At 43.2% G+C, this 22,203-nt stretch overlaps 1 protein-coding gene across 16 annotated transcripts in view; it reads left to right on the top strand.

Moving 5' to 3' along the window:
* The window catches only part of Rbks (ribokinase), an 88,328-nt gene that overhangs the window by 28,013 nt on the left and 38,112 nt on the right, over positions 1 to 22,203 (top strand). For 12 of the 16 annotated variants that reach the window (XR_008220163.1, XR_008220162.1, XM_052746192.1 and 9 more), the window contains exons 3-6: positions 6,198 to 6,261; positions 7,379 to 7,441; positions 12,519 to 12,683; positions 15,404 to 15,455. Coding sequence is in view for 14 of the 16 variants with exons in the window: in XM_052746192.1 (XP_052602152.1) it covers positions 6,198 to 6,261; positions 7,379 to 7,441; positions 12,519 to 12,683; positions 15,404 to 15,455 (344 nt within the window). In the remaining 2 variants the exon portion in view is untranslated. The remainder of the gene's footprint in view (positions 1 to 6,197; positions 6,262 to 7,378; positions 7,442 to 12,518; positions 12,684 to 15,403; positions 15,456 to 22,203) is intronic. The other 4 variants (XM_052746189.1, XM_052746183.1, XM_052746191.1 and 1 more) reach the window with 2 other exon arrangements.

Here is a 22,203-nt window from a genome sequence, read left to right as displayed (position 1 = left end):
AAATCTTCACACCTGACTTATCCCATGCTTGATTAGAGAGGAGACCTAGGTAATGACCCAGTGATGCTCCCAAAAGGGGGCTCAGGAACTGGGAAGGACATATGATTTCCAGGCTGGAAAAAGCTGGACATAGAATTGGTATGGGAAGCTAGGCATCCAAAGTGGCCATCCTGGGATAAGGGGTGTTTTCTGGGCCTGGGAGTGTAAGACATGGAGCACCTCCCCTCTTGGAAGCTTTCTGGATACTATTCATGTGGCCACCGAAGTCTAGACTGCATGTGTCCTGACCTCATCCCACTCTAAGATCTTGAGATTGCTTTTATTTAGGTCTGTAGAATTGGAGGTAAGGATAGAAAAATAAAATAGAAATCTTTGAGTTGTAGGACTGAACTTGGGACGTGAACCATGAAACGGTGCGAGAAGCAAGAGGAGCAGGCGGGGAGCTGTGCTGCAGTTGGGGGGTGGTTGAGGCAGAAAGGCTGGCTTTCTCACTCTGCTCTGTGTGCAGCGGCTCGTGCCAGCACCTGAGCGCTTCTGGATCATCTTCTGTGCTCTTTTTAGTCATCCATGTCTGCTCCACACAATTCAGTCTAGGTGTTTGCACAGTGAAACATAAGAAAATGGGTTTTAAGCAGATCCCATCCAGGGTAATTTTACTTTTGTGCCTTGGGACCCTAAGGCAGGGATTTATTTAAAGGCTTAAATTAAGGGGGCTGGAGAGATGGCTTAGTGGTTAAGAGCATTGGCTGCTCTTCAAGAGGACCCAAGTTCAATTCCCAGCATCTACATAGCTCATAACTGTAAGTCCAGTCCCAGAGCATCCAACCTCCTCACAAAGACATGCAGGTCAAACACCAGTGCATATAAAAGTAAAATTAAAAAAAAGAAAGAAAGTATGTTTTAAGAAAATTGCAATATTCTTAGTCTTCTTGTTTTATTTATTTATTTACTCACTTAGCTTTATTTTTTGATGTTGGGGAGGAATGTGTCTTACAAACACAAAGAATGCCTTCTGCCTCTGAACTTCACCCCAGCATGAAGCCTTTTTTATTAATTAATTAATAAAGGGTTTCTCTGTGTAGCCCATATTAGCCTCCAAATCATAATCCTCCTGCCTCAGTCCCCTGACTACTGGGATCATAGGTATGTACCTCTTAGAATTCTTTTTTTGTTTTTTTTTTTGTGGGGGGGTGGTCTTTTAAGACAGGGTTTCTCTGTGTAGCCCTGGCTGTCCTGGAACTCACTCTGTAGACCAGGCTGGACTCGAACTCTCAGAGATCCATCTGCTTCTGCCTCCCAAGTACTGGTATGAATAGACTTTTATAGGGAAAGCTATCCATTATCCATTATAGTTTTCCATTGTGAAGTATTGTGTTGCGTCGTTTTTCCTTTTTGGCTGTGTGAAACAGAGTTTCACATAGCCCAAGCTGGCCTTGAACTTGTTGTATGATATAGAAAGCCCTTAATTCTTCCTGCCTTTGCCTCTCTAAACCTGGGGTTACAGGTGTGCACCCGCACATGCAGCTTGCAGTATATTTTTGTTAGGCAAATTAGCACACTTGTTTTCTAGCAGTTTTTGAAAGATGACAAGTTCCAAATCAAAACCCAAATCATTACATTAATCAAGATAAAAATGAACAGATGGAGCAAAAGAAAAACTGGTAGAGAATCCCCTGCCATTCTCTAAGCAACGTTAATTTATGTACTACTGCGCTACAACATACTAGATGCCAGGCTCTGCTGGGAAGGTTGGTGGCACAGGGAAAACCAGGAAGGGGAATTATTTGTTAAGATAATTGTGACAAAGACATTAAGCAAGAGTTACATCAGTATTTATAGAGTGACAAGCAGATAATGAGGTGCTCTAAGCAGTTAAGAATCATGGATTTGGTATTCAGCTGAGTCATGTGCTTAATGCTAAAGTCCAGTGATAACTGGAGATGGTGTTTTTGAAAATGAAAATCCCAAGGCAAAGAGCCTGCTGGGAGCTCTCTCATAGACTTAGCCTGGTTTGTGTAAATGTTTCCTCTACTTCTATTCCATTGAAGTCAAGTGTTTAAAGGTAAGAAGTTCTTTCTAAGCATCAAACACTGGCGAATGCCTATAGTCCCAGCACTCTGGAGGCTAATGCAGAAGAACCAGCCTGCCCTAGCCTGCGTACTGAGACCCTGACTCAAAAAACAGCAGGAGATGAGACGTGGTACAATATGACAAGCATGAGGATCTGATCTCAATACATAGAGCCCGTGTTTATTAAAAACAAAAAACAACAGGCATTTTCATGTACAGTCCCAGCACTGGAGAGGCCAAGGCCAAGACAGAAGGAGCCGTGGGGCTCACTAGCCAGCCAGCCCAGCCAAACTGGAAAGTTCCAGGCCAGTAAAAGACACTATCTCAAACGACATGGATAGTGTCCCAAAGGGAAGACACCTAAAGTTGACGTCTGTCCTTCACACACACACACACACACACACACAAGCATGAACACGCATACATGTTTGTACCCTCACACACATCCAAACACATATATGCACACAAAGGAAGAGGAAGAAGAAACATCACACATGGACAACAAGAACCATGTTAATTACAGAGTTCAGGATGAAGGGGCCCAGTGTGAGCCCACAGCCGCCTGCTATGCAGGTAAAGAAACCAGGAGCAGACATGGATGCCAGTGACCAAGCCAGGAACCAGCACACTAGGGTGATCTGAAGAATTAGTATGGTTTTGCTTCCTACAAATGTAAAACTGTCTCCCTTCTAATGCGGGCAGCACCTGGTTCCCTTCAGGAAGGTCAGGCCGGAAGTCCAGTGACAAAGGGCACGCACATTAGGTTAGGACAGTGCGACTCAAAAGCCTGCTCCTCAGGCCAGTGCTGTGCTCAGTCTGCCCCTAGTCTAGACAGTACAGAAACCAGAAGTAAACAGAATGATTTATAGCAACGTAAGCTAGATTTTTTTTAACAGCCACTGGATTTAACAGCAATAATAAGTGAGGCTTTGTATCTTACGATACCTTTTTGCCCTTATTGCGTTGTTTTTGTGTTTTACAAATTGTTGATCCACACTGTGTGTAAACAAGGAAAACAGTAAGCAGGGGGCCTCATGTAAGAGAGCTTGAACAGCAGTGTATGAGAACACCTTCATAACCAGAAGACCCTTTCTATGCAAGATCATGAGGTCTGTGAATTGTCCTGGCTTAAATTTGTCGAAGCTGCCCTTGACTGCCTCCTTTCAGCTGGAACAGGCTACACAGAGACTTCTTCCGAATATGTGCAATTGCAAGAATAGTGCCTTCAAGACAGGAGACCTGTGAGAGGCAAAGCCTTGTCAGTACAAAGCCTTGTCTGCAGCCACAACAGAATACTCCTGTGCCCACGGTCACATCCCTTCAGGAATAAGATAGGTCCAAGAAAATGAACTAACTGTAGGGTAACTGAGATGATAGGACACTGATGGGACACCTTCCATGTGCAGGACTTTGGGAAGGGCCACTATATTTTGAGCTAGCATCTCCCAAGTTTCGGGGAGCCCCTGTGGACAAATATGGAGTTGCAAACAGTGTAAGATGGCATTGAATTATGACAGTGATCAGGAATGCTGTGTAGGAGTTCTGGAAATGAGAGGATTGATGAGAGCCCAAAGAAGGAAGGTAGATTAAGTTGGTGCTTGAAAAACAGGTACAGTTTGAGTAGGTGGGGGAGAGAAGAATGAACTCCTAAGTTCTCAGTGAAGGCATGGAAATAAACAGGAGCATATTGTACACACATTGTGTGCTAACACAGTCAGATGATGAGGTCAAGTTAGTAATGGCTTTCAACTCACAACCCCAAAAATGAAATCTAATTATTTTGGCCAAATGTGAATTTTAGGGAGATAGAAATAAAAAGACAAAGGGGCAGACCTGCAGGACTTCTACTTGAGCAGGCTTCAGCGAACACAAACCAAAGAAATCTCTGCTGCTCGACTATATCTTCATCCCAAGGTTGGGTCCAGCCTGGTGACTTAACACATTCTGCAGGCCATGCTTCCCCATCTCCACCCAGCTGATCTACCTGTTAGTTTTATGTGGCACAATGTTATTCATTAAGCAGCGCCGTTTACTGTGTGAGAAAAGCCACGAGGCACAACAAAACCTACTGTAAGAGTTTATTAAGAGAAGGGACAGAGGGCAATGTGCTTAGACGTATGGAGATTGTGCAGGGAGAGAGAGGAAGAAGAAAGGGGAGGAGTCTGTGACCCGCTTTTTATGGATCCCACACACACATGCGCATATGGGCTCACACAGCTCCGCCATGCATGGGCATAGATTGTGTGATCTCGCTGCACGCAGATACGCGACCACGCGGCACACGGATTACATAGGACATAAGGGACGATTAAGCCTCTTGCTTGGCTACTGGACAGTGCATATGTGGTCATGTAGCAACACTACCTACAGAGCACGCCCGGGACTGTGCGCTCGTCTCCCCCTCTCATTTTCATCTCTTCAACACACACAGGCTTTACAGTACTCTGCCAGCCTTTCATCCTGAAATTCAGCGGTCTTCCGCCTGGACCACACACTTCATGCAGTCACCTCCCCATACAGCTCCACCCGCAGAGTGGGGTTTAACTGTGAGTGTGACCAGAGCATCCAAGATGATGTTTAATGTTCTTGGGATATGTTAATGTGTAGCCACTGTTGAGAACCATTGGTTTCCTGCCTGCCAGAGAGAACTCACACCAGTTCCACCCTCCAGCCTGGCTCAGATGGAACAATTTGAGGCAAAATGCAAAGAATTTTAATTAGCTTGATAATGGCAGAACTGAAGCAAGACTCCAAGTTCTCTGACTCCCATATGCACCATTTGCCTCCTGGCCAAGATGCTTACATTTAAATATTTCTTGTCAATTTGATGGCCAAAGTGTGAGTGGGAAACAGAAGCCTCCTGATATTCCTTTGTGATAGTCTTTATTAGGCCCATCAGTATTTTCTAACTGGCTCCTGTGTGAGGATTCCATCTGTATTACTCACTGTGATTTTCAGGGTACATTCATTCAGTCCTCAGTCACAAGAAATAAACAAAAACCTTTTCTAAGGGTCTACTGTGACTTCTTAACAATTCCTAATAACTTCTGTTTGAGACAGAAACAAACAGAAAGGATTAGGAAGTATATGCTTCTTGTAACACTGGAGGGGGAAGGGGGCAAGTCGGTCTCAGTAGGTAACCCAGGAAGTCCTTGAATCTCTCCTTCCTCCTGGGGAGTGCTCAGCTTGCTCCTCCATGCAGAGGTGGCAAGCTTATTTTAACTATTTCTTTAATTTGTTGAGATTATAATATAATTATATTCCCTTTCCTCTCTCTAAACCTTCCCATAAACCCTTCCTTGGTCTCTTTGAAATTTATGGCCTTTTTTTCATTGTTGTTACATATGTGTGTGTATAGGTTCATAAATTCATAAATACAATCTGCTCAGTTTGTATACTGTCCCCTGTGTGGACATGTTTTCAGGGCTGACCATTTGGTATTGGATAACCAATTGGTGTGCTCTTCCCTGGGAAAGACTACTTCTCCCATTCTCAACAGTTGCCTGTGGTTCTTTGTGTAGGATTGAGGCCCTGTGGGCTTTTGCCATGCACATTAGCACGAGATCTTAACCTTTGTAAAAGTAAGTCCAGAAATATAAATGAATGGTGGATGCCCACAAGTCTTGGAGGCGAAGAATTATGAAGGACAAATTTCAAAAAACAAACAAACAAACAAACAAACAAACCACAGCATTGCCTGAATTGTGTATGCAACTCCTGTGCAATTTTGCCTTCAATAAACTGATTCTGGGCCGGAGAGATGCTCAGCTGTCAGATGGATGCTCTCTCAGAGGACCCAAGTTCAAGTCTCCACACCCACAGGGCAGCCATTTGTAACTCCTATCCCAAGAGATCAGAAGCCTTCTTCTGGTCTCCTGGGCACCAGGCACACAGGTGCACAGACATACATGTTTCATGAGTTCGATGAGATGTAAGGAAAACAGGTTACAGAACAGAATGTCCTTTGGGCGGAAATCAAGTCGAGCATCTTACATTAAGATTAATTAGCTAGTGCTTATGAAGTACCATGCAGATATGCCCTTTTAAAATGCTAACTATTATAAAATCTACATTATAACATTTTACTAAATGTAAAAGATCTAATGCTCATCATTTCTTTGGTACAGGTTGGCAAAGATTCTTTTGGCAATGATTACATAGAAAACTTAAAACAAAATCATATTTCTACAGGTAAAATTTCATCTTCTTTAAAGTTAATAACTTGCTTAATCTCTGAGCTATCTCTCCAGTCCCATGTTTATAACTTTCTTTAGGGATTTTACTTCATTTTGGTTTGTTTTTACTTTTTTGAGAAAGGGTCTTGCTATATAACCTTGGTATGCCCTGCCCTGGTATTCACTTTGTAGCCTATACTGACCTCAAACTCAAGGCAATCCTCCTGCCTCAACCTCCTGAGTGCAAAGATTATAGACATGTGCCACCACACCTGGCTTATTATTTATAACTTTCTTCTGTGACCCTGTTATGGGGAAAACTAAAAGTTAAGTATAATTATTAAGTCCTCCCCTGATGCCAGAGAGGTCTTATGCACCTCTTCATTTAATTCTCTCAAGTACATTCCTCCAGATGGGAATGAAATCCTAGGAGATTACAGATCTTCATTCAATGGCCATGAGGCAGGTGACAAGGAAAAACAGGTGCTATATTCAATAAAGGATGTGTTACGAGAAGTCACTGAACGACATAGCTGAAGGCCATCACAGAAGAAAAACCAAAGGCCAGCGAGGCTCTGGGCTTTCTCCCAGAGTACACAGCCAGTCGGGGCTGCAGCCAGGACTAGAATGCAGGTCTTCTGCTCGGGTTCAGAGCTCTCTGCTGCTATCAGAGACTGCCTGATGAACATTTGTGTCCATGCCAGACCACAGTTCGTGATGAAATACAAAGCTTGTAAAAAGAAAGAAAACTCAAACAAGTTCATTTTAGATGTTTAACCTTTTGTTTTTTACCTCAAGTCTGTCATTTTTTTTACAGTGAAGAAAAGAAATATGTTGTTCTAAAAAATGCATATGTACACAACTGTGAATAATTCTAAGGAGCAGTAAGTGTGGGTAGTTTGATGGGTCGTTGCTAATGCAAAGGAAAGTTTTCACTAACTGTAAAGATGCCGGGTTTCCTCATTGTATAGGTGATGGGTATAAATTAGCACTAATTACTTATTTTTTTAAACTCATTCCAGATGGTTAAAGGTTAAAAAGTGTTTCCAAGAATTAGTGTCACATTGAAATTGTTCAGATAAATTATCCATGCCAGCCTGGATTACGTGACTGTGGATTTCTTTTTCTTGTAGAATTTACATATCAGACCAGAGATGCTGCCACAGGAGCTGCTTCTATAATTGTCGACGATGAAGGTACGTGCAGCACATGCCAGGGTCATGCCTGAAACAGACAGCTCATTTCCAGAACGAGAGTGAAAGCAATGATTGTACTCTGGTCCTTCCGGCCTCTTCCCACGCCCACTGCTTTGTGACCTGAGGTGTGGCTCTTCCGATCCAAATAAAAACATTTCCCTTAAATTATATTCCCCACCTTGATCATTTGAAAAGACTCCATCTAATATATATGAAGCATATATGAAGATGCTTCCAAATACGATCTGTATCCTGTCATGGCCCCTTTACCCTTCACGGGAGCTCGGAACTGCTGTGTGTATCTCCAAACAGCCGAGTGCTTCCCTGTCATTTCTACTAAGTAAATAAATGTACATGGTTGCAAAACAAAGTTGGATGAATCATATTTAGATTATTTGCTGAGCAAATGGCAGCAAGTAATTGCTTTTAACTTATCATTAATATTCAATTTTGTCTACTCTTTAAGCCGCAATCAAACCTCAAAAGTCAGTGTACACAGTTCAACCATAAGGCTTTACCATAGTTAAAACATTTATCTTTAAAAACGGTAACTGCCAGGCGGTGGTGGCACATGCCTTTAATCCCAGCACTCAGGAGGCGGAGCCAGGTGGATCTCCGTGAGTTTGAGGCCAGCCTGGTCTACAGAGTGAGTTCCAGGAAAGGCGCCAAAGCTACACAGAGAAACCCTGTCTCGAAAAAAAAAAAAAAAAAAAAAAACATGGTAACTATAGCTGGGCATAGGGGCTGATCTCTGTGAGTTCAAGGCCAGCCAGATTACATGGTGAGACCCTGTCTCAAACAAACAACCAACCAAAACAAAAAACAGTAACGGCTTTCAAGTTGAGATTTCATAATCTACCAACTGTTCTAAGTGTAAAAATACCTACATTGAGTTTTTTATTTTAAATTTAGGTCAATATTTGGAAAAAACCAGGCATCGCTGGGGTATGCAGGATAGAACCTAGTACATTGTGGGCTGTGTTGGGTCTGTTACAATGTCTTTGATTTATACAGTGGTGCTCACCCTTCTTAATGCTGCGACCCTTTAATACAGTTCCTCATGTTGTGACCCCCAACCATAAAATTATTTTATTGCTACTTCCTAACTGTAATTTTGCTACTGTTATGAATTGTAATATAAATATCTGATATGTGACCCCACAGGGTTGAGAACCACTGCTATAGAGGAATACATTTTAAGACTCAATAGTCTTGATCTCTCTCTATGTTTTTTTCTTGTATGTATATCCCTAGGATAAAGTTTAGTTTATAATAGAGACTGTAAGAGATTTATAATAGTAATAATAAAGTAGAATGTTTATAACGATATAGTATAATAAATGTTACGTCACTGCAGTCTATTGCAAAAGATCTTACTGTACTGCACCCAGCTTTCCTGTGATGATGTGAGATGGCATGATGAGATCAAGTGAGATGAGTGACATGGGCATTCTGCTGTAGAGCTGTGCTACTGTGTAGAGATTAAAATAATCCAAGAACTGCAATAGCTACTGTGTAGAGATTAAAATAATACAAGAACTGCAGTATCTAAACAGTCCATCTGACAATCAGGATGGCTATGTAGGTGACTACCTGGTAGGTAGCGAATACACAGGCAGTGTCCACATGATACACTGGACAAAGAGATGACTCCCATCCCAGGTGAGACAGAATCAGATGGCATGAAATTCCATCATGCTACCCAAAAAGGCATGCAATTTGAAACACATTAAGTTTTTCATTTCAGGGATCATTCATTCAATATTTCCACATAATATTTAATAACTTTCCACTTAATGTACTGACTACATATATACTTTTTCAAGGGGGGAGTTATTTGTAGCCTAGGCTAGCTTTGAACTCATTGACATCCTGTCCAGCCTTCTGAGTGCTGGGATTTCAGGCAGTTTGTTTCTTTCTTCTGGGGGTAGTTAGTTTGCTTGCTTGCTTGTTTGTTTGCTTGCTTGCTTTGAGACTAAGGTGTCACATATTCCAGGCTGGCCTTGAACTTCTGATCCTCTTGCCTACATCCTTCAGGAACCGGGATCACAGGCATGCTCTATTGTGCCCATTTCATGCAGTGCTAAGGACCACACCTGGGTTTTTGCATGTTAGGCAAGTACTCTACCAACCTGAACCACATCTCCAGCCCCCGTACAGTGTCTTCCTGCTGTGTGACTCTTTGCCGTTGGTGTTAGCGCATTTTAATCCCAACCTCAGCAATCCTAAAGTCGCCATAGCAAAGACACTGGGTTAAGTTTTTGTTCTGACCACAGAAAGTGCATTTATTACATGAAGCTCTGCCATCCATAATGATTTTTGGCAAAAGCAGGTCATTTCTGATCTTCAACCTTGTGTTGTGTTCTAGGAATGACTTCAGTTTTTCTTTCTTCCTTTCCTGTGAACCCAAAGCTTCATTTTCAACGTAAAAGTTGACATTCTATATTGAATGCCTATCCTGGTAAGCCTGGTTGATAGTAAGGTAATAGGTCATGGCAGCACAAGTGTTAGCCCAGCGCTCAGAGGCTCACACTGGAGGATTACAGGAAGCTTGAGGCCAGCCTAGGCTGCAGCATGAGACTGTCTAAAAATAATAATAAATACAGAGAAATGCAACCATCAGCTCCTTCACATGAAGGGGCAGGAGTGCCGCCAGACAAAGTGATGAGTATTATTTTGGCAAGTTAAAGGTAAGGCATGATTGAGCTAGTCACGTGTCTCTGTCTGTGGACAGTTTCACTCTCAGTCTTGTTGGTCAGCCACGAAAGCCCGTCTAGAAACGCATATTACGTTATGCTACAGTCGACTCCAGCAGGGAGGATGAGGTCATCGCTAGGGGAAGGAAGGAGAGATGGAGTCTTTCAGCAAGTGGCCTCTTTGCATTTTTTCCAGGACTGAGGTTGAGTTTGTGCAGAACCATCCCCACTTGATTAAGTTTTCCTCATGGCCAATAAACACACATGTGGTAAGACGAGAGGCTAGGATTTGTGCTGTGTGGAGAGGTAATTTTAGGTCGTGTCTATACACGATCTGCACAAGCAGCCTGAAGCACTGAAAAGTGCCTGCTGCAACTCATTCCTTTAGAGCTGTGCTGTCCAACAGAAATAAAATGCAAGCCACGTGCAGTTTTTAAATTGTCCAGGAACCATGTTTTTAAAAGAAAAATGGAAATAGGTAAATTTAATATTGACAATATATGTTAACCTAATATATCCAAAATATTATCGTTTCAACGTGTAGTTAAGTTTATTTGAAAATGAAAACTTTTCAGTGTGTTTTTACAAAATGAGTGGGGCCAGAGAGATGGCTCAGCAGGTAAAGATGCCTGCTGCCGAGTCTGCCGACAGGAATTGGATCCCCAGACCCACGTGGTAGAAGGAGAAAGGGAACTCCCACAAGTTGTCCTGACCTCCACATGTGTGCTGTAGTACACACATACCCAAACACACACTGATAGATGGATGGATGGATAGATAGATAGATAGATAGATAGATAGATAGATAGATAGACAGACAGATAGACAGATAGATAGACAGATGATAGACAGATAGATAGATAAACATTTACAAATAGTGAGATATGTTACTTCCTGTTCTTTGCACTAAATTTGAAACTGACTGTGTATTTTCTACTTAAAGTTCATGCACCTCAGTTCAGACTAGCAATATTTCAAGTGTCGGTACCACATGTACTACTATGAATCTAATGCTGGACAGCACACCTCTTCAGAGTTCCTTTTCCAGGTGCTAGAGAGAGAGTTCAGTCACCACAGGACTTTGGAAGACCTGAGTTCAATTCCCAGAACCCATATTGAAGAAGAAGAATTTAAAAAAAAAAGCTGGGCGTGAGGGCACATGCTTGCAATCCCAGCTCTGGGGTAGCAGAAGCAGGAAGATGCCTGGGGGTCACTGGCTAACTGCCTCAGTCTACTTGACAAACTCCAGGCCAGTAAAAGACCTTGTCTCAAAAGAAAAGATTTTTTTTAAAAGGTAGCTGGTGAAGAACAACATCTAAGTTTTTTCTCACACACACACACACACACACACACACACACACACACACACACACACACACACACACACACCATTCCTCTGCAGATAAGGAACATCACCACCCCCTCCTGTGTGGGTATATATAAGGATTATAGAGAGTGGGTTCAGGTGCTGAGAGTGTATCAGATCCTTGGTTGTGTTTCTTTGTTTGATCTGTATAGTACAGGCCAAATAAAGTTAGAGATTATGTATCTCATATATTTTCTGTCTTTTAGATATAAAAAAAATGTGTTTGGAGTAACAGTCAATTTGGGGAAGAACATGGCACACACATGAACTTCTCATATATAGCAGAGCATTTGTTTTGAGCATTCCGCAGGGCTATTCCTGCCTATATTCATCTATATAATACCCGTCATGTAGAATTCACAATCTTTACCATATGCACGTATTAGTCATTTCACATAAAAGAAACTGTAAAAGTAGGTTATGTATCATTTCTCAACTATTATTCTTTGTATATAAGAATATAAGGAAAATGAGCTTAAGATTTTGTTCAAAGTGATCATTGGGCCAGAGAGATGGCTCACCAGGCAGATCCCTGGAGACATGAGTTCCGTTCCTGAAACTCACATGGTAGGAGGAAAGAGCTGAATCCTATGACCTCCACATGCATACCAATGGTATACATGCATCCACATCCACATGCATGCACACACATTCACAAAATAAATACATGTAAAATAATTAAGTTCTCATAGTAAGTCAGGCATAGTGTGGTATGTACCCACAGTCCCACCTACTCGGGAAGGTGAAGCAGGAGGAGTTCAAGGCCAGCCTGGGAAACGTAGCAAGATCCTATCTCCTTTAAAAAAAAAAATGATCCGAATATCATGAATCTCACGGAAATATTGCCAAAAAATACATTTGGAACACAATAACTAAATCCCGAATGTCCTGGAAATGTTAAGATTAATTCTTCTAACACATTCCATATAATGCCTTCAAAGGACTGCTCTACGGTGCAGCATATCACCGCTTGGCTTGGCTTGGCTTGGTATGAATATGTAGAATTTCTTTATAGGCCAGAATATCATCGTCATAGTGGCTGGAGCAAATCTGCTTTTGAATACTGAAGACTTGAAGAAGGCAGCCAGTGTTATTAGCAGAGCCAAAGTGCTGATCTGCCAACTCGAAATAAGCCCAGCGACTTCTCTAGAAGCTCTGACAATGGCCCGCAACAGTGGAGGTAATCTTACAGATCTGTCACTCTTTCTGAGAGCTTTTATCACTGTCTTAATTCAAGTTAACCTTTCAAGATGAGGAAAGCATTACTTTGTAGTAAAATATTCGTTCCTCCATCTGTGAGATTCACCGGCTTGTAGTTCTTGATAATATTAGGAAAAAAAAACTCACAAATAGCATAAAAACAACATGAGTAGCATATCCGATATCCCTAAATATAAAATCTGGAGTCTAGTTAGCAGAAACGACCTAAGGAGTAACTGGAGCCCCTGAAGACTGCAGCAGATAACTACAGGCAAAGTGCAAAGATGTCGCCCACTGCCTGCGATCACCTGTCACCGTCCAGTGCATTCTGATGCTCAACTCCAGGAGTCAAAGATTCATTCTTAGCTGGACAGTGGTGGTGCACACCCTTAGTCCCAGCACTCGGGGGGGGGGGGGGGGGGGGGGGGGGGCGGGGGGGGGGGGGGGGGGAGAGGCAGGTGGATCTCTGTGAGTACGAGACCAGCCTGGTCTACAGAGTGAGTTCCAGGACAGTCAGGGCTACAGATTGAGACCCTGTCTCAAAAAAAAAAAAAAAAAAAAAAAAAAAAAAAAAAAAAAAAAAGAAAGAAAAAAGCCACAAAAGCAAAGATTCGTTCTTTCTCCTTTTTCTAAAATTCTATCATCTTTTCGATATACAAGAGATTATTTGTATGTAACGGGTGCTATGTTGTGGTGTCTATTATCTGGCTCTTTTGTTTTTCTTCAACTTTGAAAATGTTCGAGCTGACCCGATTACTCAGCGCTGTATGACGAGGCCCGCCTCAGGAGTTAGCAAGCCTGGGTTTCTCTCTTCTCCCTCTCTTGACCTCCCAACAAATAATGTGAGGAGAACATATCTTTTTAACTCAGGTAGTTTCTTCTTTTTCCTCCATTGCCTAGGAGAGAAAGCATCCCATTTCTACCTCTTGTTAGTTTGATGTCTTAGCAAAATCAGCTAATTTTTCTGAACCTGTCTGTAAAATACAGATAGGAATGTGTCCTGTAGACTTCTTCTATGACTAGAATGAAATAAGGCATGATGCCAAGCATGACGCCAAACTCATAAGTAAGTCCCAATTTTCTTCTCTCCTATCCACTTTTCTCTCTAAATTAGAATTGGAATAGTTTAGTGTGGTGTTGCACACCTGGAATCCTAGCACTCGAGAGGTAGAAGCAGGAAGACCATGTGGTTGAGGTCAGCCTGGGCTACATGGGGAGTTAAAGCCAGCCTGAGCCAGACCCTGTCTCAAAAATAATAGGATAATACCTTGATGTATCACCATTCGCTCAAGACAGAAAGTAGCCGCTGTTACGATAATGGCCTCTGTTTGTTATGGTGGCAATAGTTATGTGATTTATAGTAAGAATAAAATAGAGAACTACAGTGACTTTCCCTAGTAAAACTTCCCAGCAAGATGTGACATAAAGAAGATGAAAACAGTAGTATAGTATATACAGAGGATATAGTATATACAGACCATATCAGACACCTTCGGGGTGACTTGGCCATAGGGAACAGAGTATATGTGTATGGCATATATGTGTGTATGTGTGCTTTATGTACATGGTTTCTCCTAAAGCATTTCATGTTCTATATGACAATAAGTGGAAAATAAGTTACTGAGGACTGGCAAGATGGCTTAATGGGTATAGATACTTGCCGCTAAGCCTGACAACATGAGATTAATACCTGGGAACTACAGGATGGAAGGAAAAGCCAGCTCCTCCTGCAAGCTCTCATCTGACCTCTACCTGTACACCATGGCATGTGTACACACCCTTCCCCACAATAAATCAATCAATCCCGTTTCTTCTTTAACGGAAACTAAATCTCTGGAATGATTTTTGTGGAGAATTTTACAGTGTTTATACTGATTTAACAAATTTTCCTCTTGGCAAAACAATATACCGTGGCAAATTCTCACTGACATTTACTGTATTTTTAATGGACTCAAAGCTGTCAGAAAGAATTCAGAGCCAAAATGCATTTGGTTCCATTTTCTCAAAGTGTCACAGATGAGTCCAATGCTCGTGGCGAGCAGTCTCGGGAGATGGAGGTAGCCAAGCTGGTAGGCTGCTTGCTAGCATGCTCACATCGCTCTTGGCTCCCCAAGTGTGATGTGCACACCCGTCCTCCCAGAACTCAGGAGGTGGGCACAGGAGGATCCGGAGTTCCCGGGCAGGTCAGTGAGACGGCTCACTTAGGACCGGGCCTTACAACCCGAGTTCCATCTCCAGGACTCACACAGCAGAAGGAAAGAACTATATATACCCCACAGTTGTCCTCTGACCGCCACGTGTACTCTGTTGCAGGAATGTGCGCGTGCGCACATGAGTGCACACAATAAATGAATAAATGTGATTTAAAAAAAAAAATTTCAGAGCTGAGGACCAAACCCAGGGCCTTGCACTTGCTAGGCAAGCGCTCTACCACTGAGCTAAATCCCCAACCCCTTAAAATATTTTTTAAAGTTCAGGTCAACCTCAACTACTTAGCAAATTCAAGATCAGCCTGGGCTAACCTGAGACCCTATCTCAAAAACCAAAAACCCAATTCTGTGCCTTCTACTCTTTCTAAGTAGGTAGAGTGAATACTGTGTGCGCTCTGCTCTCCTGTCTTGGTACAGAGTATCCTTATGCTGTTCTCTTTCCTACTATCCTTGCTTCTCAGAGACCACTCTTTCCTCTGGCCTCCTCTAGTTCCCTGCAGCCTGCCCAGCCTGTGGAGGACAGGAAGGCACAGCCAGCACAGGTGAGACACGAACCTTCCACAAGGAAAGCTAGTCCCCCTGATGCGCAGGCAGCCTGACCTCAAGCCGTCATCTGGGTGGGGTCCAGAAATGTTTCCTCTGTCGCCTACCACCCAGCTCTTCCCTTTCAGAAGCTGTGGGTCTTGTGGCAATCAAGTACAGGGGTGGGTGGTGGTAAGCAACTGCCACATAGCTTACTTTAACTTTTTGTTTGTATGGTTTTTTTGTTTGGGGTTTTTTTTTTTTTGTTTTTTGTTTTGTTTTTTTTCAAGACAGGGTTTCTCTGTGGTGTTTTGGTGTCTGTCCTGGATCTCGCTCTGTAGACCAGGCTGGCCTTGAACTCACAGATATCTGCCTGGCTCTGCCTCCTGAGTGCTGGGATTAAAGGCGTGCGCTACCACCGCCCCGGCTTGTTTGTATGTTTTGAAACAAGGTCTTATGTTGGCCTTGAATTGCTGATCTTCCTGCCTCTGTCTTCCAATGGCAGGGGTTACAGGTGTTCACCACCATGCCTGGTTTCCTACTTCCTGTTCTTACAAAGATCCAGTGTGCCTCAGCATTAATCCTGCATGATCTTTTCCTACATAGCAGTCCCATCTTATCTGGAGAACGTACAGTCCAGAACCCCTGTGGATGCCTGTTACGGTGATGAACTACTTTAATGTTACTCTTAATGAGCTCTCATCATACAGTATGGTCATAACTTCTGCGTCTTAAAATACAATGTGAAGCTACTGTTATTCTATCTTCCTTCCTCCCAGTTTTATGGGTATATTTGTTCTTAACACAGATCCTAGCAACCTTGGCATACAGCCTTTTCTTGCCTCATTAAGTCAAGAACTTTGACTTTTTCACCAGAAGAAAGCACTGTATATAGCTCTATGTTGGCATGCCTGAATTCCAGCCTCGCTACTCTGGAGCCACTGTTAAATAAAATAAGGGTTCCTTGAACATAAGCACTTCGATCCCTGAACAGTCCAATAGCACACTGTATGTACAGGGTGGTAGGAGGATTGACATCTCAGGAGGTGGGTCAGGAGGTGGGTCAGGATGGCATGACTGCAAGGCTCAGGATGCTGGGAAATGTATAACTGATGACTGTGATGTCTGAGAGTTTTCCACTGAATATTTTTTGGCTCGTTGACATTGACCATGGGTAACTGAATCTGTGGAGAGCCACACCACGATAAAGGCAGCTACTCAAATAAGACTGGAAGTGCTAATAGCTTGTGCTTATATGTAGTTTGCAGCTTTATAACTTACACAGTTCTTTTTAATACAGTTGATCGTGGGAAACCCTGCAAGCTGGGCGTGGTGGTGCATGCTTGGAATCCTAAACACTTGGGAGACTGAGGCAGGAGGATCAAAAGTTCGTTATCTTCAGTTACATAGTTCTCTCAGATTGAGAACAAAGAAGCTGAGAGTTGGGGGGGTTAAATACTTAGCTCAGTCACCTCCCACTTCTTTTTTTTTTTTTTTTTTTTGGTTTTTCGAGACAGGGTTTCTCTGTGTAGCTTTGCACCTTTCCTGGAACTCATTTGGTAGCCCAGGCTGGCCTCGAACTCACAGAGATCCACCTGCCTCTGCCTCCTGAGTGCTGGGATTAAAGGCATGTGCCACCACCGCCCAGCCAACCTCCCACTTCTAATGAGAATGGACAACAGGATTTCAGGCTCCACAACAAAAACCTACTGTCCTCCAGACCACACTTTAAAAACTGCCACGTGGTCCTGATGTTGAGGAACTCAGCCCTCGAGAAGAGCATCTCCAGAGCAGTAAAGTCCACACACTGTAATAGCAGCCAGCATGTGGACTCAGTGATTTTGCTGCTCAGGAAGCAAAGGCATCCTAGAGCATCTTAGCAGTGGGGATGCACACCCGCTCACCTCTGCCTAGAACTCCTCCAGGCAGCAGCTTTCTCTAGAGAGTCAGCTGGCCTTATTTGGTAGATACCAGCCTGATGCAGCTTAGATTCTGCACTGTGAGGTGGGGGTGGGATGGAGTAAGAGAGAGAGAGAGGATCTGGGGGTGTGGGGTGGCCAGGGGAGTTAGAGCATCTTCAGTCCCAGTGAGGCAAGAATGTAAGAATGAAGAGAGAGCACTAGATCAATGTTCATGAAGAATGGTATTGACTTCTGAATGAGTCACTTAGCAAACAGGGGACCTCAGTGAAGAAAGTCAGCTGATTCCTTCAGTTCGCCATGTCTCTGCTGTTCAGACATGGGCTGAGAACTCTCACCATCACTGATGGAAGCATGGACTGATCACAGAGCCCAGCAGGCAACACTAGTGACCTGTTGCCCTGAGGCAATGGTGTGCTTCTTCGTCATCCGAGTTACCACACCTCCTTTCCACCCCTTACAAGTAGCAAATTTGAATCCTACACATGATATAAGCCGATGATCTCCAGTTATAACGCAGAGGGAAGGTCCCATCTTGAACACACTGTCTCAGAACTCTCCCTGGTTTTACCCAAATGAAAGAATTGCTCTTAGACACAGCCCTCACAGTGTCACAACACAGAAACAACAGAATCTGTTCCCCTGGCTCGCAGTGCAGTTAGGTAGACCTGCTGGAGAGCCGATGCCGGAGCTGCCGGTGGTGAGACTGTTCGTGTTGGGTCTGGTCTTTATATTCATTTCAAAGCAATGGAACATTACAGGGACAATTATAGATAATTGAGATTGTAAGATCGCCAAGATTAAATCCTAGGTATGATACAAAGTGCCTTTTAATGCCACTTTAGCCCTTTTCCATTTGGCAAACCGAACCTCTTGGCTGGCCGTGTAGACTTTTGCAATAACATTGCCCCACATGTGGGCCAAACTTGGAGCTATTTTATGGCTCAAGTCCCCAAAAAAGAGCCTCCAGTGGGGAGACGGCCAAGCCAGTGTTGGGGTCTACCACTCTCCTCACACTTCCTATGCTTAGGGGTGACTTCAGTCCCCTGTTCCTCTGAGCTAGTTCCCAGGGCATTCTTAACTGGCCATCCTCTCTTCCGTGGAAGCCTTCAGACCTTCTGCCCCATTTCCCAGCCCACCAGCTGCTTCCCTACGGCTCCGCCTCCTCCTGGTCAACATCACTGTGTCAGCCATTGGTGTGTGGTTAGGATAAGCGGGAGTTCAGTGCATCTCCCTCCATAATGAGTGATAATTACTGTCCTGTCCTGCCCTCCCCTCTGCAGCTCCAAGTGGTTCTCTGGTTTTGCCCGGTCCCAGGATGACATCATCTTTTCCATCTTAGGTATTAATTTGTGCTTCTAACTACCTGTGTCTACTAGTTCATGTTTCTTCACCCTGGTAAAGAGTTTCTGTTCATTTAACAGCAGAGGCCAAGAAGAGTGATTTCCTTGTAGCATTTTCACTTTTACCCTAAGCTTAGGCGCTATTAACCACACATTAGACACTACGCTTACATAACCAGAGATGGCCGGAAAGAATGCTGTCCCCCAGGGAAGTACAGGCAAATAAGATTTGCTTGATTTTATGCAATATTTATGGTAATTAATTTATAGAGTTCCTCATTCCAGCCACTGATGCTTAAAACACAATGTAATTTTCTCTAACGTTTGTTCTCATTGTAGAAAATTTCAAATGTAGTATGACAGAGAGAATAGCCTGGTAAACCCACATAATGTCACATCATCATTCAGTTTCCACAATTGTTGAGACCTTATTGATTGTAGCAGGAATCTTAAAAGGTCTTATCATTAAGAACGAATCTGAGCCAGGTATTAGGGTGAATGCTGGAAGATCAGAGAAACAGAACAAGCCACAGCCACCTCACCTTGCCAATTCCTCAGCTGATCCTGTTTCCTCAGACTGGAAGCCTCTCAGTCCTCATCCAGAATGAATCTCAGCTGAACTGTTGCTCAAAAGCTTAAAAGCTTAACCAGGCCTAGTTCCTGGTTTTCATGCCTTATATACCTTTCTGCTTCCTGCCATCACTTCCTGGGATTAAAGGCTCGTTACCACACCTGGCTGTTTCCAGTGTGACCTTGAACTCACAGAGATCCAGGCAGATCTCTGACTCTGGAATGCTAGGATTGAAGGCGTGTGTGCCACCATTTTCTGGCCTCTATGTTTAATATTGTGGCTGTTCTGTTCTCAGACCCCAGATACGTTTATTAGAGTGCACAATATTTTGGGGAACACAATACCAACACAATTGATGGCATGTCATTGGTGTCCCACCTCATTTTCCACCGTCCCTCACTACTGAACCGGATGTCATTTCTTCATCAGTAGAAGATTTGATGAGTGTTCTAAGAATAGGGTCTTCCCCTGAAGAACAACACTGAATCTGCAGTCAGACTTCTTCCGCCTCTTTACAACTCATCATCATGAGTTTAGTGAGTAGCCTCGCAGGCCTGTCCTCTTCTCTGCACGCACATACACACAGAGTTATGCTTTGTTTTAGTTTAGAAGGAAGGGCAAGACTGCCCTCTTTCCGGTTATAAAGTATAGGAATATTTCTCTGACAAAGCATAGATGACTTCATTTTAGCAGCTTTAGAGTATTTACCAGGTGGACCGAGGAAAGAGGACCAGCCAATCTACTTAGACCAGCCAGTCCAGTATTTTTTCCCCTTTATTTCCTTTTTTTTCTTTTTTTTTATCTTTTTTTTCCTTTTTTCCTTTTTTTCCAGTATTTTTTTAACCAATTCCTCAGATAGATATGTAGAACCCCCTTTATTTTTGTACCATAAGCAGCAGTAGCATCACATTTCTTAATTGTGTGCCTGTCACCTTCTGTAAGATGAGCATGCACAAGGAATTGCTAGATCCTGGACGTTGGAGGAACCAAAAGGAACTTCTCTGAGAATGGCTTCATTCTGCATCTTGGTTACTGGTGGCTTGATGCGGGACCTGTGCTCAAATGCTTAGGACTGCAGGCTCGAGGATCACTCTAGCTGAGCGATGGTGTTCAGTTTGATGTTTGAGGAAAATAGAGAACAGTGTGCTTGTAGTAATTGCTTTCTGATGCTGTGATAAGATATCATGACCAAAGTAACTGTGGTGGTTTGAATGAGAATGGCCCCCAGAGAGTCGTAGGTTTGAATGCTTAGTTTTCAGGGAATGGCACTATTTAAAAGGGTTAGGAGACGTGGCCTTGTTGGAGGAAGTGTATCACTGAAGGCTGGCTTTGAGGTTTCTGAAGCCCAAGTCAGGACCAGTAGCTCTCTCTTCCTGTTGCCTATAGATCTGGATGAAGAACTCTTTACTTCTCCAGCACCATGTCTGCCTGCATGGCACCATACTCATCACCATGATAACAATGGATTAAACCTCTGAAGCTGTAAGCAAACTCCAATTAAATGCTTTACTTTTACTTTATAAGAGTTACTATGGTCACACACACACAAAAAAAAAAGCCAGTAGTGGCACACACCTTTAATCCCAACACTCGGGAGGCAGAATCAGGTGGATCTCTGTGAGTTCGAGGCTAGCCTGGTCAACAAAGTGAGATCCAGGACAGGCACCAAAACTACACAGAGAAACCCTGTCTCAGGGGAAAAAAAAGAAAAAGAGTTGCCATGGTCATAGTGTCTCTTCGCAGCAATAGAATACTAAGACAGCAACTTATAAAAGAAAGTGTTTATTTTGGTCTTACAGTTTCAGGGGGTTAAAGTCTGTGTCCATCATGGCAAAGAGCATATCAGCAGACAGGCAGGTGTAGTTCTGGAATAAGAGCTGAGAGCTCACATTTTAGACAGGCACGAGGCAGAAACGCTAACTGGGAATGACAGCTCTTGAAACTCCAAAACCTACCCACAGTGTCACACCTCTTAATCCTTCCCAAATAGTTCCATCGACTGGGGACCAAGTATTCAAACCTATGAGCCTATGGGGGCCATTCTCATTCAGACTATCCCAATGCTATTCAAAAAATCCAAAGTCACACTACATTTAAATGCTCTACACAGAGGACCTTCTTGTATAATGGGTGTCCCTAAACCCTAAAAGACATGAGAAACCACTGAGAGATTGTTGGTGGGCTCCACACTGGGGCAGAAGGCAGAAGAGGGGTGGACAGGCGGGGGTGTCAGCCGTGTGCACAGGACAGTATAATAACAGTAATAATCCTTTATATTTGGACAACACTTTTAGTTTACATGGGGCTTTTACATGCATTTTCTAATTTAAGCCACACAATTGCCCTGCACCAAAAAAATAATTTTTTTTAAAGCAGAATTTTCGTGGGAGGACATTGTAAAGTCTAAAATAACAAAAACCTGGCAATACTGTTAGCCTGTACTGGCCAAGACCACTTATGGAGCAACCTGTTTAGTAAGATCTAGGAAGGTACAGAAGCAGGTTGGATACACTCACAAGGTTGCTGCCGTGGGGACCATCTCTGCCAGCCATGAGCTGATTCGCGTCTCCCCAGGACAGGGATGTGTCATTGCCAAGCTAGCTCCATGAGAGCCACCTAGAGAACTTGTGAATGTGTGGATTCCCTGATCCTACCCCCAGAGATTCTGATTCGGTGGGCTGGACGTGGAGCCTAGAAATCCTACCTCTGAACAGCCTCTGCTGTTGTGTGAACAAACCGTAACCGTTGTTGTGGAGCAGTCTCTAAGAACCGCAACTTCAGACTAGACAGGTGGGATTAGTCACCGCATGGATCGATGGATCCAGTTTGATAAAGGAAGAATAGCCAATCTAGTTGTTCTGTCCAAAAAAAAAAAAAAAAAAAAAAAAAAAAAAAAAAAAAAAAAATAGGAGCTTCTTGCAAATGGAACTTTTAA

The sequence above is a fragment of the Peromyscus californicus genome, unplaced genomic scaffold (assembly GCF_007827085.1).
Source record: "Peromyscus californicus insignis strain IS unplaced genomic scaffold, ASM782708v3 Scaffold_1__1_contigs__length_55948999, whole genome shotgun sequence".
NCBI classification, from domain to species: Eukaryota; Metazoa; Chordata; class Mammalia; order Rodentia; family Cricetidae; genus Peromyscus; species Peromyscus californicus.
Note: the sequence above shows the minus strand (reverse complement) of the source record. Positions and strands in the feature narration are given on the sequence as shown.